Here is a 20142-nt window from a genome sequence, read left to right as displayed (position 1 = left end):
TGGCTTTCCTTCATAATTTCCATGAGCAAGCTATGTTTGAAAGGAGTCTTACGCTCTGTTTGTTTCGCTGGAAAACCTTCTGTAAAGATAGTTTTCCACATTTTCCAGTGTTTGGTAACACAAAAAAAACCTGGTCAATGGAAAACTGTCTTTGGTCAACGGAAAACTCTAATAAAAATAAGGCTTATTTTCTATAAGCTGTTTTCCAAAATTTTTTTTTGGAAAACAATCTCTCTCTCATGCGTTGCATCTCCTATAAATATTATCTTCGTCTATAGCCATGGGAAACATAATTTTTTTGCGCCTTCTCTCTCTCATGGTAAGTTTTCTCACTTTTTCTCTCTTCCCTTTGCTTTTTCTCTCTTCACACCCTTACTGTCACTAACTCTGGTTTCTCCTCTTCCCATAGATCTCTCTCTTTAACTGTCTCTCTTCTCTCTTTTCTCCATGTTTCTCTTCCCTTTTGTAACACAATTCTCTGATTAGATTTTTCTTTACTTCACTGATCGATCAATAGCTCCAAATTGCAAAGGAGAACAAATTTGCAGCGGTAATTATTTCATTCCTCTCTACCAAAATCCCAATTCTTTGCTTTGAATTTCGAGCTCGATTTTCTTTATTCTCTAAGAAATTTTCGGTTTGATGGATTCCAGGCAGAAGTTACTTCTTTTTCGTACATAAAGTGCAAAAAAATAAAATAAAATAAAAAATAATAGAAGAAGAAGAAGAAAGAATGAAAGAAGTAAAAGATGAAAATTTTAAACATAGTAACTATATCGCTCTAAATTGCTTTTACATGGGACAATCTTTACCGTGGACTAATAATATTGTTATATAATGAATGATAATTGTTTAGGAGAATTGCATTTGTTGGCAAATACATTTTTTGTTTGCAGATACTATGTAGTGATGATATATTATGCAATACATTATGTAAATACATAATTTAGAGTAATATTGAAGACTTGTAGTTGACCATAGTAGACAAATGGTTGATATGTGTGTGTGTGTGTGTGTGTGTGTGTACGTACGTTACTGTCTATATATATGAGCAAGATGAGTGGTAGAGATCGTGAAAATTTGACAACTAATTAATTTTGATTGTATCTATTGTCAAAATTTTAGATTAATTAGTATGAAAACCAAATTCATTCTTGGTTTTTTATTTATAATGATTACATTAGTTAGTTTACATAATATACATGTTTTAAATTATACAAGAAATATTTAAAAAAAATTGCATACCAAACACCAGAAAACATTCTCAAGCGCATTTTCAAGGTCGTTACCAAACACTGGAAAATAAGACAGTTTTCTAGAAAATGCTCTTTGGAAAATAAACTATTTTCCAGAAAACGTTAATGCTGAAACAAACAGAGCGTTAATGTTTCTTTCCTTTCCCTCATTCCCAAGAAATCTAATATCGTGGAAGTAAAGGACTTTCGTCCTATTATTTTGGTGGGACTTGAGAGTGATGCATAAGATTATTTCTAAGGTTTTGGCCAATCGTTTGCGAATGGTTAACTCAGGTTCTCAAAACGTTTTTGTTAAAGGTAGACAGATTTTGAACTCTGTTTTTAATTGCTTCTGAAGGTATTGACAGTAGGATGAAGACAAGGGTGTCGAGGGTTATTTGCAAGTTGGATGTTGAGAAAGCTTATAATCATGTGAATTGGAATTTTCTTATGTATCTGCTTAGGCAGTGTGGCTTCTCAGAAAAATAGAGAAGGTGGATTATGTGGTATATATCAACTGTCAAATTTTCTATTATGATTAATGGTACTCCGGTCGATTTTTTTGGTAGCACTAGGGGTATTCATCAAGGGAACCCATTATCTCCTCTCATTTTTTATATTGTCTTGGAGGCTTTGAGTCGTATGTTGGATGCCGCTGCTATTTGGGACAGTTTTCGAGCTTCTCAGTAGGTAGTTTAGTTGGTACGTTGCTAACAATGTTTCATCTCTTACTTGCAAATGATACACTTATTTTTTGGGACGGTGACTCACCATTTAGCTGCTTTGTGTGGGATTTTCAACATATTTGAAGTGGTGTCAGCGATAAAAAGAAACTTGTTGAAGTCAAAATCAGTACCAATTGGTAACATGCATAATATGAAGGAATTAGTGGAGATTTTAGGTTGTAGATAGTCTTCACTTCCTTTGAAATACTTGGGCCTTCTGATGGATGCTACCCATAAAGAGGAGACAATTTTGGAGAAGATGGAGCGGCGTCTGGCTAGGTGGAAGAGGTATTTATCTAAGGGGGGCAAAGTAACTCTTATTAGGAGTACTCTCTCCAGTTCACCTACTTATTTCCTTTCTCTCCTTCCTATTCCAAAGTGGCTAACCGTATGGAGAAAATACAAAGAGACTTCCTTTGGAGTGGTATTGATGCTCCTAAGGTACCTCTAGTGGAATGATCTAAAGGTTTGTATGCCGGTGCAGAAGTGAGGTTTAGGGATTCAGCAGCCAAGAAGATTTAATTCTGCTTCGTTAGGCAAATGGTTGTGGAGCTATGGAACGAAGAGAGATGCCCTTTGGAGGAAGGTCATTGAGGCAAAATATGAGGATAAAGGGGGTGGTTGGTGTACCAAACTAGTGTCAAGGACTAACGGTGTTAGTGTGTGGAAATCCATTAGAAGTGATTGGTTGGACTTTTCTAAATTTCTCCGATGTAATGTGGGTGATGATACTAGGGTAAAGTTCTGGGAGGATGTATGGTGTAGGGATTGTTCTTTTAAGGAAGCTTTTCCAGAATTGTATAGTATTAGTTGGACAGGGGAGTATTCTGTGCCGGAGGTTATGCGCTTCTTTGATGGGAGGCTACATTGGGACATTTTGTTCCATCGTCCATTGCAAGATTGGGAGCCAGAATCATTGGGTCTGTTTTGGGATGTGTTTTATTCCACGAATGTGCGGGGCATCGGTGTTGACAAACTTTGCTGGAAGCCAGCAATAAGTAGATGTTTTGAGGTTCAAGGCTTCTATCACTCTTTATCTCCTCCTTCTGTCACTGATTTTCCTTGGAAAATGGTGTGACAATTGAAGGTTCCTCCTAGAGTAGCGTTCTTTTCTTGGACTGCTGCCTTAGGCAAGATCTTAACTAAGGATAATCTTTGGAAGAGGCATATTGTTGTGTAGAGTGGTGCTTTATGTGTCAAAGGTGTGGGGAATCGGTGGATCACTTTCTTCTTCATTGTCCTATAACATATGAATTTTGTTTGGTATACATTGGATTATGCCGTATAAAGTTAGTGAGTTGTTAGCTTCTTGGCAAGGCAAGTTTGGTAAACATCAAAATATAGATTTATGGAGGTTTGTGCCGCATTGTTTGTTTTGGTGCTTATGGCGGGAGCGGAATGCTAGATGCTTTGAGGATTGTGAACAGTCTATCCTTGACATTAAGTCTTTCTTTTTCCGTAATCTCCTTGATTGGAGTTTAGTTTTGCCTTCTTATTCTTGTTTCTCTCCCCGATCTGATCATTGTAATCTAGGTTCTTGAGTTGTGCCACTATAGTACACTTCCAGTGCACTTGGTTTTTTTTTTTTTTAATAAAATTTCTTATGTTACTCATAAAATAAATAAATAAATAAAATAAAAGACTTCCATTATTTAGATTGGCCTAGGATGGAGTTGTTTTCCACTAAAATTTTCTAGAAAACAACCCTATCTTACTGCTGAGATAAATAAGGGAAGTCAAAAGACAGTTTTTTAGCTTATTTTAAGGTTGCTACCAAATATAGGAAAATGAGATAGTTTTCTAGAAAATGCTTTTTGGAAAATGATTCATTTTCCAAAAATTGTTGATGTTGATGTTAATGTCGAAAGAGTGTAAAATGCGAAAAATGCCGAACTTCACATGTGACAATAAATTGTGAGCAAAAACTACATTTCATTTATTGAAAAGTTACACAAGTAACTACTAGGTCTTAAACATAAAGACTCCACCGTACACTCCATTCTTAAAAGAATGATTGGTGCTGCAATTCATTGGTGGATAAAACCAGCATTAACCATCAAGAAAACTTTGCTTAGACCAAAATTTATTTTTATAATTGCAGACAGCTTTCAATGGCCGTTAAGAGGGGACGGTAGAGACTTAGAAATGTACAAAAGGTTTTGATGGTTTCAAATGACCCCCTTTGAAACAAGGAAAAGAAAAATAGAGAAAAAGGGAAAGGAAATTAACAAATGGAAAAACAAAAGGTGAGCCACCCTTTAGGGTGGCAATACTATATGAAAGGTGACAGTGCAATAATAGCAATGTTAGATAAACAATATCCTCTTTTTTGAAGTCTGCTAAGGCAAAGCCCAAAATAAAAGGCAATGGTAATCATTAGTTTTTTATGTTTTATTTTGAGTTCTATTTAGTTATTTTAAAGTCAAGGGTATTTCAATCATTTGAAATGGTCAAGTCTGGACATAGTTGTGTGCCTTGGGCTTTCTTTTATTAATAAGTAAGCCTCATTTATATTATGGGTCTACATGTGGGCTTTGGTTCAATTCAATTAGGTTTTGGTTTTTCAGTCAAGTAGGAGTGCTTCCTTTTATTTATTTATTTTTGATAAGTAACAAATTTTCTTAAATCAAAATAAAGGCACAACCGAAGTACAAAGTATACAATACGTACACCCCAATTAAATTCTAACATTGCAACGATCAACCAAATCTAATAGGTTAGAAGAAGAAATAATCCTGATGCAACCATCCATTCAAAAAAAAGATCTAAAAAGCATAAATTTCATAGCCAAAAGAGTCCGTTCACATCCCTCAAAGCTTCTAGAATTCCTTTCACCCAAATGCACCACATTAAATAATGAGGAATTGCCTTACCAATTTCTATGTGCCAATGTCAACCAAAACCACACTGCCAACAAACTAACGGCTCTATTACTCATTTAGGTATAACCCACTAAACCCCAAAAAGGCTAAACACCACTTTGACAATAGAAATGAAAAGGTAAATAATCAATTGTTTCTCCATTTCTCTTGCTCGTGCATCACAAACTACCATAGATATACATCTTTCAAGTTGTCTATAGTTAAGATTCTTCCCAAAGCTGCAGTCCATAGGAAGAACACAACTCTTGTCAAGGCCTTCTATTAGAAGTTAAGATTTAAGGTCTATATATGTGCGTTATTATTTTTTTTTTTTGGGGGGAATGGTAAGCTACACACACACTCAATGGATGTTGAACACACGACCTCATTAGCCTTCCTGTTATTATGGAAAACCAATTAAGCTAAAATTAATTGGCCTATATAAGTGTGTTATTGTACTCAAACAAGTTAGAATTGATCAATAAAATATTAAATGTTTTGAGGATTTAGTCAAGTTGGACAAATTATTCTTTTCTCCCTTTGTCTGCTCTCTTTGTTGTTGTTTCTTGTGATAACATTCACTGATGTTCATACAACCTCTAAACACCTTAAAACTATCTTTTTTCCTCCTTCCTTACAACCTCAAATCAAGCCACCCAAAAACCCCACATAATTTCTTCTACCAAATCACCATCAGATAACTTATCTAATCACCCCTATAATTCCAATAACAATCCTAAAACCCATTTTGACTGACTATCATGAAAAGAATTGTAATAGATAAATGATGGAGTGCAATATTAGTTAACCATAGACCCCAGTTACTAAATGAAGTTTCATTGTAATACAACTAGGGACATGATATGCCAGGGTAGTATGCAGCCTCCTCTTCCCCCATCCCTTCCCCAACCCCCCTCCCCCACCCCTCCCTCAACCTGTCCACCCTCATCCACCTCACCTTCACTTTGGAGAGAATGATAACTCCACAGTGGTTCCAGGTGAGAAGGGAGAAAAATGGAGCAATCCTAGTGCTGAGCCAGTATCCCTGAGCTACTTGGATGGGGTTGAGCTATTACAGGAAGGGTCTGAGCAACTCATGCTTCAGTGGAAGCATAGTGAAGAAAATCCTAGTGGTTTTATTCACAGAGAGGAAGAAAGTGGTTTTTTGGAGTGCTCACCTCTATCTAAATGGGATCCTAATGAACAAAAGGAGTTGGAGGTGATCCAGGAAGCTGTTGAGGGTGAGGTTCGGGGATCAGTGGTGAAAAATTCGAAATGGGTATGTAGCCGGATGAAAATTTTATGTAGTATTGTGGGTTTTCCTATTGTCAAGGACAAAGCTTAATGTTTGGCTTTGTTTTGTCTTCTTGAACAAGACTGTATTGATGTCGTGAGTGTTGGGACTTCTAAAGAAATTGTGAACTCAAAGCAAAAAGGGCTTAGGGAACTTAAAGGTTTGTTTTCTTTAATTAATTATGATGGGGTAGCTTCTAAGGGGAGGAACAGAGATTTCTTCGTAGGTTCAGGGGTGATTACCAGTTTTAAATGAGTTTACGGCTGCTATCTTGGAATGTTAGGGGATTAAAAAATCCTCAGAAGCGAAAGGTTTGTAGAAATCTTCTCAAGGAGTGGAAGTGTGATATAGTTTGCTTTCAAGAAACTAAGTTGTCTTCTTTAGACTCTCTAGTTGTTTGAAGCCTTTGGGGTAGTCCGTACCTAGATTGGGTGGCTCTAGATGTAGTTAATACTACAAGGGGGGGTGCTATTGGTTTGGGACGAGAGTTTTTGAAAAAGTTGATTGTGCTGTGGGTCTTTTTTCTGTTAATGTTTTACTAAAGGGGGTTGTAAATGATTTTGTTTGGGCTTGTTCAAGAATGTATGGGCCTAATGATGATAGTCAGCAGGGTGCTCTATGGGAGGAGCTTTCAAGGATGCACTCCAGGTGGAATACGGCTTGGTGTGTGTTTGGGGATTTCAATACTATTCGGTTTCCAAGTGAGAGATTTGGTTGTGAGGCTTTTAGTCCGGTTATGTTTGCTTTTTCAGACTTCATTGAGGCTAATTTCCTTGTGGACTTACCTCTTGAAGGGGCTTCGTTTACTTGGTTTAGAGATTCGAGGAGGGATTGTATGTCAAGAATAGATAAAACCTCGGCATTGGTGGATTGGGTTGATCACTTTGGAAACATGTCTCAAAGGGTACTCCCTTGGGTTGTTTCTAATCATTGCCCTCTTCTGGTGGTGGCAGGTAGTATTAATAAAGGTCAGAGCACCTTTAAGTTTGAGAATATGTGGTTGAAAGAAGAGGGTTTTGTAGAGAGGGTTCAGCAATGGTGGAATGGGTACTGCTTTTCAAGTTCCCCAAGCTTTATTCTGGCTCGTAAACTTAAAGCTCTAAAAGATGACTTGAAAAAGTGGAATAAGGAGGAATTTGGGGATCTGGCCTTTAGGAAGAAATGCCTTTTATTTGAATTGTTGGTTTTGGATGCTAGGGAGGACTTGTTAGGTCTTTCACAGGAGGATCAAACTCGTCGTATTCAGATTAAAGGTGAGATTACACATCTTGCCTCTTTGGAGGAGATTTCTTGGAGACAAAAAGCTCGGACCTTATTTGTGAAGGAGGGGGACAATAATACTCGCTTCTTCCATCGAGTAGCTAACACCCATAGAAGAACTAATCATATTCGGGGTATAGAGGTGGATGGTGTCCTCTATGAGGATGAGGAAGACGTGCAGGCTAAGGTGGTCCATTTTTATCAGAGTTTGTACGCTGAGTCAGATATTTGGCACCCATCTATGGATGGTTTAGAGTTTGCTAGTATTAAGGAGGATGAGCGGCTTGATTTAGAGAATGATTTTTCTAAGGAGGAAGTGGTCAAGGTTCTCCAAGAGATGGAAGGTGATAAAGCCCCAAGTCCTGATGGTTTCACTATGGCATTTTTTCAAAAATGCTGGAGTGTAGTGGAAAAAGACGTCATGGCCTTTTTTGATCATTTCCATAGAAGCTCAGAGTTTGAATGGTCTCTGAATGCTTCTTTTCTACCTTTGATTCCCAAGAAAAATAATGCTTTGAATATCAAAGATTTTAGGCCTATCAGCTTAGTGGGCAGTGTGTATAAGCTTTTGTCTAAGGTTTTGACAAATAGATTGAGGCGGGTGCTGGATAAATTTATTTCTGAGTCACAAAATTCTTTTGTTGGTGGCAAACAGATTTTGGATTCAATGCTTATTGCGAATGAATGCTTAAACAGTAGACTGAAATGTCGTACTCCGGGGGTGGTGTGTAAGTTAGACATTGAGAAAGCATATGATCATGTAAATTGGGACACTTTGTTTTATCTGTTGGAGAGGATGGGTTTTGGGGGTAGATGGACGAGTTGGCTCAAGACTTGTGTCACTAACATTCGCTTCTCAATTTTAGTTAATGGATCTCCTGTTGGTTTCTTTGGTAGCTCTAGAGGTCTTAGACAAGGTGATCCTTTGTCTCCCCTCCTCTTTCTCTTGATCATGGAGGTTTTAAGTCGTATCTTGAAGAAAACTGAGGAAGGAGGTTTCATTTAGGGTTTTCATGCGGGTCCTAGTATTTCTACCGATATCTATATTTCTCACCTTCTATTTGCTGATGATACCATTTTTTTCTGTGATACCTCTAGAGAGCAGATTCTTTCTATTAGGCTGGTTTTGACTTGTTTTCAAGCTTTTACTGGTTTGAAGGTGAATGTGGGGAAAAGTGAAATTGTCCCTATTGGGGAGGTGAGCAACATTCAAACTTTGGCTAATATTCTTCAATGCAAGATGGACAGTTTGCCTATGCTTTACTTGGGTATGCCATTAGGAACCTCGTATAAAACAGCCTCTATATGGAATCCGATCCTTGAGAGGATGGAAAAGAAGCTTTCAAGCTAGAAGCGGCTTTATTTGTCAAAGGGTGGTAGACTCACTTTGCTGAAAAGTACCCTTTCAAGCCTTCCGACTTATTACCTTTCCCTTTTTACTATCCCTAAAGTTGTGGCTACTAGATTGGAACGCATTCAGAGGAACTTCTTGTGGGGTTCGTCAGTTGAGTGTTTCAAATATCCTTTGGTGGCTTGGGAAAAGGTTTGCCTACCGCGCGAATTGGGTGGGTTGGGAATTCGGAATTTGGCGTCTTTTAATCAGGCCCTACTTGGGAAATGGTTCTGGAGGTATGGCCATGAAACCACTCATCTGTGGCGAAGGGTCATAGCCATGAAATATGGGGAGGGAAAAGGGGGTTGGTGCACTAGAGCTAGTAGAAGGGCTCATGGTTGTGGGTTATGGCGGAGTATTAGTGAAGGGTGGGATAATTTCGTTAAGCATTTCTCTTTTGTGGTGGGGGATGGTTCTCGTATTCTTTTTTGGCATGATAAGTGGACTAGGGATGTCCTCTTAAAATTCTTTATCCTCAGTTATTTTTGTGCTCAGCTAATAAGGAGGCTTGTATTTCTGAAGTGTTAAGCCCTCCAGTGGGTGATAATGACAAAGTGTGAAGTTTAAGCTTTTAAAGGGATTTCAAAGATTGGAAGTTAGTGGCTTCCTACTCTCTACTTCATTTCATCCAAACTCGAATTCCTAGGGGTGGAGGGTGTGAGAGGCTTTGTTGGGATCTTAATGGAAGTGGGAAGTTCGATATTCGGTATTTTTATCATAAGATTCGAAATGCAACTCCTTCCACTTTCCCTTGGAAGGGCATTTGGAAAGCTAAGGTTCCTAAAAGGGTGGCTTTTTTCACATGGACAGTAGCTCATGGTCAAATTCTTACCTTGGATAACCTTATGCTTCGTGGTCGCCCTTTAGCGAATTGTTGTTGTATGTGCTGTTGTAATGCGGAATATGTGGATCACCTGTTACTTCTTTGTCCAATAGCTCATTCTTTGTGGATGTATATGCTTTGACTATTTGGGATCGATTGGCTCATGCCAGGTTCAGTTGTGGACTTATTTATTTTGTTGGTATAATTGGCTTGGGAAACATAGTTCTAATATTTAGAATTTGGTTTCAGGCTGTTTATTGTGGACCATTTGGACCGAACGGAATCGGCAGTCTCTTGAAGATGAGGGGAAAACTGTGGTTCAATTATTAGAGCTTTGCCAACAGACCCTCTTTGATTGGTCTTGTTGTTGGGTTTTCTCGGATTGTTCTACCCTTATGGATTTTCTTTCATCTATTAGAATACATTAGGGGCTGCTTCTGTCTTTTTGTTCCTTTTTCCTTCGTTCACTACCGTGAACTCCTTGTATTTTTCTTGCTTTTCTTTTATTAATAATATTCTCTTCTTACTTATAAAAAAAAAAAAAAAAAAAAAAATTTCATTGCTTATTAGCCAACTCCATCTCATGGGTAAAGCAGAGTCCTATGTTTTTCATAAACAGTTGCTACCCCCAACCATGTGCCACTTCCATAATCAAAAGCGAGGAGAGCATCAGTTATCTTATCCCAAAGTTACACGGCCATTTTCCCAACTAGCATTTCTACTAGTAACTTAGGTTGGAAACTACTATGGATTGTTGAATTGGGGTCCATATCTCATTTCCTTTATATGGAAGGCTGTCTTCACAGGCGCTGGGACCAACCTAAGAGCGAGACAAGCCAAGAACAGGCTAAAGCTTACAATTTGAAGACCAAGTCATAGTCTACTGAACATCCTACAAAGTGACTCTTACGAGGGACAACTCACTTTTCAAAAATCACCCCACAAGTTGAATTCTTAACAATTTCTAAACCCTAGATCCAGAAGTCTCCTAACCCTAAACCCACCCAGATTACAAGTACGACAAATTGGGAAATTTGTCATTCGTCAAAAGGCTACACTTTAAAGGGTACATTCTTTGCCTATTTGGGGTTGGGATTCTGTTGACTTGAAATTGGTCAGAACAAGTAGAATTTTTTTTTATAAATATAAATAACGTACCTAATTGAAAAATATAGTCAATGTATAAAGGGCGTATACTAGAGACAACCCATCAGGCCATCATATTTGTAAATTACAATGATCAATAAAATCTAAAAGAGATGGAAAAGCAAAGGAACACATGATCATTTACCGTAAATAAATTCAAATTTTCAAAAAAATTCCAACAAGAAGTTAACATAGGTAATTTGAATTCCTTCACAAGTAACACTTGGAACTGACATGTATTCACAAATACACAAAAGGATCTAATTAAAAATAATAATGAATGATCAAACATAACACTGGTTGAATAGAGGAAAATCCCATCCCCAACACAAAAAGAAAAAAGAAAGAGAGAGAGAGAGAGATCAGTAGAGGCAGTTATCAAACATCTTGTAGAAACACACACTGATACTTCAACCAAAAACTTAGGAGTAAATAGAATACAACAAATTTGACCAAAGAAAGGGGAATTACTAAGAACAAAAATGTAAATCAGATGTTGTTATAGCATGACAAGACCAACTCAAGGGTTTCCCCAAACAATTGTGTAGTATAGAGCACTTATAAGGAACGCTTTAGATTCAAACAACAGAAATCTAGAAAGGACATAACCGAATAAATTTTAGTAGTAACTTACCAAGATCCTCAGCCTTCTTCAACTTTTCATTTATCATTTCTTGTGTACGAGGATCAGGAGTAATTACAGGCAAGGGAGCCAAAGGTGGTGGGTTTGGCAGGGGTTGAGGTAAAGATGCCCTATCCTTATTGAAGGCATCCAGGAGAAGCATGGACTGCACCAAAACCGATGAAAGATACATGTATGAAAGTCAGAATATAACTATATAAGTCAATAAATTTTTTTAAAATAAAATAAAATAAAATCATGGACCTTCTACTTATAGGTCAACATCATAGAACAATACACCAAAAGAACCTAACAATACAATTATAGCATCAGCATTGACAAGCCAAAATTTGTCTCAAAGAGCAATCATCACCTGTTTGTCTGCTCTTTTGGTTCTCAGTTCTTCTACTACCTCCAAAGCTCGAATCTTAAGATCTGTTTTGCCTTCAAGATCTGCAAATGTCACATTAAGTTTTTCATTAGTTGCTTAAAATTTAAGCAACCTTCTGGCGCATATAACTAACATTTCCACCTTTAGGAAACTTACAAATCAAACTCTCTACATATGTAGACCCAATCAAAATGTAAAGTGTCAGGAACTTTTTCTTTTTAACAAGTATATACAACTCACGTGTCCATAAGGGACCGAACCAGCTACCTCAAACTCGACGTCAATAATTAATAGAATCAGAATTGATAACAAACAAAAATACAAGATGGAAAAATGAGAAATCTGCAAAAGTTAATTATGCCAAAGTGTACTAACTCTATACAAAGGACCACATGAATTAGTACATTCCACAACTTAACAACTGACAAGATTCCAACTTCTTCTAACCCTTAGTTACTGTGCTCAGTGTTGGTAAAAAGCACCAAGGCTCTAGCCCTCTTTGCCTCTACAGCCAGGCACACTCAAAGAAATGTGCTTTACGTGTGCTTTTTTTACGCTTTTCCAATAAACTCAATGTGCTTTTTTGGAAATTAATTAATCTAAAAATAGATTTTTTAACAAGCTTTTATAAACCAAATCTAAATTGTTGCCATAGGATGTTAACACTATTGATATAAACCATTTATTTGGTACATAAAACTCAACGTTTTTTTTTTTGATAAGTAATAAGAATTCATAGATAATAAAAATAGAGACACCCAAGCACACAGGGAGTATACAGGGGTGAACAAGTCAAGAACAAAAATTACAAAAGTCAAGTAAATCCAAAATAGAAAAAGGATGGTTTCTCCACACAAAGAACCATTCAAGTAAGGTTCAGATGAAAAGAAGCTTGAGGTCAGGCATAGCACGCTCAATGTCTTCAAAGCATCTACTATTCCTCTCCTTCCAAATACACCACATCAAATAAAGAGGAACGACCTTCCAAATAACTCCATTGCGATGGCAACCAAAGTGACCTTGCCAGCAAGCAAAGAGCCCAACAACAGACAAAGGCATGACCCAACACACTCCAAATAAACCAAAAACCATATCCCATAACTCCGAAGCAACCGGGCAATGAAGGAAAAGATGGTCAACACTTTCACTATTACACTTGCACATATAACACCAATCCAAAATGCAAACCTTTCTTCTCCTTAGATTGTCAATAGTCAAACATTTCCCCAAGGCTGCGGTCCAGACAAAAAAAGCCACTCTAGAGGGGATCTTCTGCTTCCAAATACTTTTCCAAGGGAAAATTTGCTCACTATGGCCAACAAGAAGATGGTAGTATGCACTAACCGTGAACCCCTTACTCTTACAAGGCAGCCAAAATCTCTTATCCTCCTCGATTCCCCTTACAGGAGTGCTATAAATGGAGTTGATGAAGCTCCTGAAAGCTTCCAATTCACGATTATGCACCTCCCTGCAAAACTGAATCTCCCAATGGAGGACTCCATTGGAGAACCTCATTAGATCCGCCACACTTGCCTCTTTGCTACAGCTAATCCTGTATAATTCGGGATAGCGGACAGCGAGAGAGGAAGTCCCACACCAACGATCTAGCCAAAACTGCACTTTTGAACCATCTCCAATATCATACATAATAAACAGAGATAAAGAGTGCCACCCCCTTCTAATATTGTTCCACAAACTGACACCATAAGGACTAGAGGAAGAGCTAGAACACCAACCACCCCAATCACAACCATACTTTACCTCTATCACTTGACACCAGAGAGCATCCCTTTCTTGCCCGAATCTCCAAAGCCATTTCCCTAAAAGAGCTATGTTGAAAGTTCTCAGGTTCCTAACCCTAAACCACCTGAAGAAAGCGGGGTACACACCGACATAAAACTCAATGTTATGGCCTACTGTTATCAAGTAAGTCAAAGATGAAAGGCAACCTTGAGGCGCTAAGGCCTTATATTGCTTGAGGCATGAGGTGACAAAAAAGTGCTAGCCCGATTAAAGCAAGGCGCCAAATAATAAAAATAGTTATTATACATAGATAACTTAAATCATATGTACCTCATGTATTGAAATATTATTATCGTGTTTTTTACATATGTTGAGTGAAGAAATTAGGTTGAATAATTAATTTCAAAATAGACTTAACATAGTTTAGGGCTTTAGGCTCTATTAATTATTCTAACAATAGGTCTTATAAGAAGCTTTCATAAATTAATTCATCTAAAAATAAATTTTACAACAAGCTTTTTTTGTTAATAAATTAATCTAAAGATAGATTTCTTAACAAGCTTTTATAAATTAATAATCTAACAATAGGTTATACAACAAACTTCTATAAATAATTAATCTACCAATAGGTTTTACAACAAGCTTCTATAAATGAAATATATAAAAAATTAGATTAAAAAACAAAAACAAAAACAAAAATAAAAAATTACCGAGGCTCTCAATTTAAGTTGCTCGCCTAGGCTCTAAAGGCGCCTCGCACCTTAGAGGCTCCTTAGTGGTGCCTCTCCTCACCCAGTTGCCTAGGTGAGCACCCAACTCTCCTTTGACTACCATGGTTGCTATATATTTCCCAAGCCCTCCAACATTACAAATTCTATAAGACCTATATGGGACTGCAATCACCCCACACTCCACCATTGATCTTATTTAACTAAATCTTATAGACTTATACACATTAAGTGATTAAATTATCCTGATAATCAGCATTGGATCAGCCTGGCAGAAGGTACTACTTGCAATATCAACATTCAGGAACCGTTTAAAGAAATCCTAATTCCTAGCAAACCCAAAATATTAAGCATCCAATAATAGCATTTACTATATCTCTCTCTCTCTCTAAGACAAGATTCCTAGACAAACTATTATATACATTACCATATTGATCAGCTTCTTTCAACTTCTCCTTGATCTGCTTAGATAGCTCAAGTACCTCAGGTGTCTGCAAACCCAACAAAAGAAAATCATACATCTAAATTCACCAAAAGATAAATAACAATATATTAGGGGTCAACTATCACCTGTGTAACCTCAGAGACAGAAATTGCAATAGCAGCCTTTGCATCTTCAGCTTCAAGGCGTCTAAGAGCTCTAGTAATTTTCCTGTCACACTCAAGAATGAGCCTATCTATAACATCCTCCAGGTCTCTCTCATAGTTATCAATCGCTTTTGCTTTTGCTTCTTCATATCTACAAAGAGTTAAGCAGAACTAGAGATGAAGTTTGACCATAAAATATGAGACTTTTGAGGCTTAAGCCCTAAAAATGCAACAATGCCAAATCACCAGGGGCTCATCCCACATGAAGGGAAGTTAGACACATGAAAGTAATTTACTTGGCAGACTTAAAATGATCCATAGCTAAAAACCTTAAATATGCAAACTCTATGACTTCAACATGAACTAGATGACTCATTCTGCAATTAGCTATTCTTTAATATGTTACAATTATTAATGTCCCAATTTTTTTTATCTTTTTTTCAATATTATCCATATTGTGACAGTATGTAGGTTGAGGATTCCAGCCTGCTTCAAGAAAGGGCTGAAATTGAAAATATGGGGGACTTCACCAGCTGAACTTTACTGATCAAAAACAAAATAAAAAATATATATATATATATATATATAAGGGAATGGGAAGTCCAGTATGGAATTGAAAGGTCCAAAATGTTACATGACTCTTTATCATGCTGAATTTTACTGTTCATAAACGAAATAATGGGATTCCAACCCTGAGAATTGTGAGATGCGTCAAGAAAAAATAAACTAGGTCATCAAATTAAAATCCCTCACTTACAAATTTTCTGCCATCGATCTAAAAAAACAACTAATGGGTGTTGTAAACATTTCTATAAAATCTACGTTTGTTTGAGCACTCCATCCAATTTTGGCAGTATACTAGGATTAAAAAGTTCACAGATTTTTTTGGCGTTAGGCTTATAAACACAAACCATGTACCCATAGTTCATTACATTACGAAGATAATACTTAATCAGTTAAAAAGTCAAACAATGTGCAAGATTTTCCTTTAGAGCCAGATCCATACGTAGATATTTTTCAAATTGTAACTCTTTAGGCTACTTCGTGTACTTTCACGACGTAGTCTCATTTCAATAAAATTATTTTTACCTATCAAAAATAAAAACAAAATGTGCAAGATTAGATGTTTCAGTATCAACCCATTCACACTTTATTAGATACTTCTTTTTTTTCCATTTTTACTATCAGTAAATTACACGTGCATCCAAAATGTGTGCTATTTGAGTAACAGCTAATTGGCAACAGGATATTTCATACCAGCACATCCATTTACAGGGTTAAGACATGGAAATTTTGGGCATAAAAGAAAATTAAACAAAAGACTATTCATATTCAATTATTTATTTTCAACATACGTACTCCTCCCCCCAACTCATCTATAACTATGCATGCCCACCCACTCGTAATGCAATCAATAACAAGTAATTGACAGAAAAGGAAAAAAAAAAAAAAAAGGTGAATAAACAGATTCTTCTACAAAATAAATCAAAGATGAAAACAATTCTTTTTTATTAAAATGATGAAAACCCATATTGACCCAAGATCATGCTAGTGGATTAAATACATAATGGATGATAGATTTCCATGTCCAGCATCTTGCCACCAGTTATATGTCCGATATTTTAATTGGGGAAAAAAGACAAAAATGAATAGATTTCCCATGAGTAATAAGGATACTCTTTTCTCAGCTGCAATGAGTGAACCTTTGGGCAAGGACCCATATCCATTTTCTGAAAACAAAAAGAAAATGACAGATTTAGAGAATTAGAAGAGATTAAATAAGGGCAAATTACAACTCACCCACCTATGGTTTGATTGAAATTTAAGTTGCCTACCTGTGATTTAAAATCTCATGATGCAAGTATTCCGCTGGATTCTTTTTGATCTTGTATTTTTATGTTTTTTGTGTTTATGGAGAGAGACATAAAAGTGGAGCAAAAATACATATTTAACCATGTTTTTAATAGAGGTGGGTTATGAAACTCTAATTGAGCTAACCTCAAGTAGGTAAGGCGTCAAATTTCAAACCACAAGTAAGTGCAACTTAAATTTTGGCCAAACCACAGGTAGGTAAATTGTAATTTGCCCTTAAAATAATTATCTAAATAGACAATAATGGCATAGATAGCCAGAACAAAATACTCCTTGATAAAAGAGTGTATGCATTCACAGCTTAATAACCATGGGATATTTTACTTAAACAACAGGTGAAAGAACCCATAAACCAACCATGTTCCCATAAAGATAAAGAGGGAGATAGAAATGGAGAAGAATTCCCTCTAAATAAATTCATGAATAAACCAAGTCCTAAATAAAACCATACCCAGTCATCATAAATCAAGATTAAAACCTAAATCATTAACACAATGAATATATATGTATATATATTTTGATAAGCAACACCATGATAAAAACTCAACCATATAAGTAGAACTATCTCCAACAGAGTTGTATTAAATGAATATTTACCTATTTTTAAAAATCCAATCTAAAAGTTACCAAAATGTATGCAAAATTTCAAATTCAAAATTGTCTTACTATAAACAAAAGAAACCAACTAATCCATGAGATCCACTACCAACAAGAAATAATATGAATCAGCCAAAACCAACCCCACCCCCCATTTTTCTAAAAAAAAAATAAAGTAAAACTTACTTCTATTTGGTGCCTTCATTGAAAACAAGCTCAAATTGGGGTGGAAATTCTTCTTATAAGGCTACAGCTACAGAGTCAAGATGCTTTCTTGCCAATATCATTCATGATCAATGTGGCAATAGTGTAGTCAAAGGCGTTCTAGGCGCTCACCTAGGCGCCTGGGCAAGGCGAAGCGCCATAAAAGCACCTCAAAGGCACTAAGGCAAGGTGCCGCCTCTGGAGCCTAGGCACTCGCCTAGATATTTTTTATTAGGCAAGAGGAGAGACCCTCGGTAAATTTTGGCTTTTAAAGCCACTAATGGCATGTTTTGTAAATTTAAAGGGTTGCAAGGTTGGTTTTAAACTTGTTATCCTTAGTGGGGATGAGCTATCACCCACTAGTTCAAATAAATTAATATTAAAAAAAAAAGCATAAGACAAAAGATCCAAAGAATCTTCAGGACCCACTCTTCAACAACACTATTTAGCAATTTTCAAAGCAAAGCATTGCTCTTTCTTCTTCTTAGGTAATATTTTTATTCTTTTTTTTTTTTTTACACTCTCTCTCTCTTCCTTTTCTCTTTTTTTTTTTCCTAAGTTCTCTCTCACTATCTTCAACAACTCTCCCCTCTCTGTTTTTTCTCTACTTTTTTTTTCCCCTTTACCCTTCTCTCTCGGACTCTGACTGTCTCCAGCAACTCTCTCCTCTCTGTTTTTTCTCTGATTCTTTTTTTCCTTTACCCTTCTCTCTCGGACTCACTATCTCACAGCAACACTCCCCTATCTTTCTAATATGAAGTTATGAACAATATTTTGGTTTAACATTCAGACTTAGTTGATATTTGGATGGAGACTAATTTTTAGTCGTGATTTATGAGTATGATGCATAATGCATGTATTAATCGTTTGACACAAACATAGGCTCTGTTAGGATTCAAACCCAAAAACTGGTTTTATAGACCAGCTCCTATCCACTAGGAATAGATTTAGATTTATTTATATAGTATTCTTATACATCAAATGCATTAGATTGGAACCCTATATGTAAAAAACCTATATTTAAAATTTGGCGCCTTGCTTCACTCAGGCTAGTGCCTTTTTGGCGCCTCGTCGCCTCAGGCAATACAAGGCTTTGGTGCCTTAGGGGCACCTTTCGCCTTTGACTACCTTGGTGGCAGGAAGTTTGAGTCATCCTATGTTGCTACTATTCACTAGATAAAGAGGCAAGAGCCACTCTTGCTTTCACTCATTTGGCCAAGTTCAAAGTTCTAGTACCATAATGCATATAATGATCTATTCATGCCAAGAGCCTTGTAGCCCTACTGGGGCTTCCTTGTATTCCCATCGAAGACATTCGGGGTTCAAGTCCCCCCTCCCCAACTATCGAATTTTATAAAAATAAAAATATAAAAAAATAAAATAAAATAAAATAAAAAACACACATTGAATTATCAACAACAAAAAATGTAATGATCAATTCATGTGGTTTGACTGGTTTCTTCTCGTTCATGTAGGCCTGTTCATTTTAGCTCACAATACAGCTTATGTAAATCTTTTTAAGAACCAAATTTTTTTTTCTTTTTTCCTCAGATTTCTCAGCAGATCAAATGTTAAATATTCTCAGCAACCAAACAGATCAATTGTACTCCAGAAACAACAAATTCATTCCCCTTTCCTCTAATTTCTCAGCATCAAAACAATCATTCCATCCACAACAACTACCTTAAGCTCGCACAATTTTCAACAGTTAGGATTTCACCATTTCAATTCTTGTTCTAATTTAATAAAGAAACTAAAAATAACAGAAATAAAATCCAAACTCCTAAAGCTCACAGACTATTAAACGATTAGGGTTTTGAATTTGGTTCCAAATCCATAGACAAAAGCAAACTAATTAGATTAACAAAATTAATCAATACCGTTAACTGAAAGAGCTCGTGAGGGCAAAGTCCGACGAGATAGAGACGACAAACGTCACGATCATAGTACTTGCGATTCACCTCACGAACGTCGCCGTTTCGATTCGCTCCCATTAACACATCGAGTTGCTTCCTTATCGCATCCATCTCTCTCTCTCTCTAGAAATCTAAAAACTTTCTGACTTTCTTTCTCTCTTTCTTTCGCTCTGAAACTCTCTATCTCACTGAGAGTGAGATTTTTTAGGGTTTGAGTGTTTTTTTAGCAGACTAAAGGGTGTCGGGGTTGAGAGGTTTGGGACGTTTTACTTATACGCCCTTGTAGTTTGGTGTAATATGAGAGGATCCTGAGCGGTGTGCTGACCAGGATAAGGGCAGTTTTGGTATTTGCTACTTCCCCATCTATGAGCTTTTTGGGCCAAAATGGCCAACTGGCCCTAAAATCGTAAGTATATAGTTAGTTGGCTTTGTTTAGAAACATTATAGCTAACTAGCATCTCGAGTCTTAAAGACTCGATTTTGGCGTTCAAAATCGAGTCTTTCAGACTCGGTTTGTAGCTTGGATCATCTCTGATGTGGCAGAGCTGCCACTTGGCATCCACATAGAAATCGAGTCTTTAAGACTCGATTTCCAATCCAAAATTTTTTTAAAAAATTCTAAGTCTGTACATGCCAGAAATACCCAAAACAAATTTAACAAACTTTACCGCTACGCAGATCAGATCAGATCAGAGGGAGAGAAAGAGAAACTCACCGCTACTCAGATCAGATCAGAGGGAGAGA

The 20142-nt window shown here is 36.7% G+C and overlaps 1 protein-coding gene across 1 annotated transcript in view; it reads right to left on the bottom strand.

Annotated features, from left to right (window-relative positions):
- The window catches only part of LOC126691121 (uncharacterized), a 29546-nt gene extending 9907 nt beyond the window's left edge, over positions 1-19639 (bottom strand). Inside the window, exons 1-6 of the mRNA XM_050386198.1 lie at positions 19363-19639; positions 16487-16539; positions 14792-14960; positions 14649-14712; positions 11733-11812; positions 11372-11525 (exon numbers count right to left, since the gene is read on the bottom strand). Coding sequence (XP_050242155.1) covers positions 11372-11525; positions 11733-11812; positions 14649-14712; positions 14792-14960; positions 16487-16539; positions 19363-19509 — 667 coding nt within the window. The 5' untranslated portion in view covers positions 19510-19639. The remainder of the gene's footprint in view (positions 1-11371; positions 11526-11732; positions 11813-14648; positions 14713-14791; positions 14961-16486; positions 16540-19362) is intronic.
- Positions 19640-20142: the final 503 nt, after the last annotated feature.

Source organism: Quercus robur, chromosome 1, assembly GCF_932294415.1.
Source record: "Quercus robur chromosome 1, dhQueRobu3.1, whole genome shotgun sequence".
In the NCBI taxonomy this organism is placed as follows: Eukaryota; Viridiplantae; Streptophyta; class Magnoliopsida; order Fagales; family Fagaceae; genus Quercus; species Quercus robur.
Note: the sequence above shows the minus strand (reverse complement) of the source record. Positions and strands in the feature narration are given on the sequence as shown.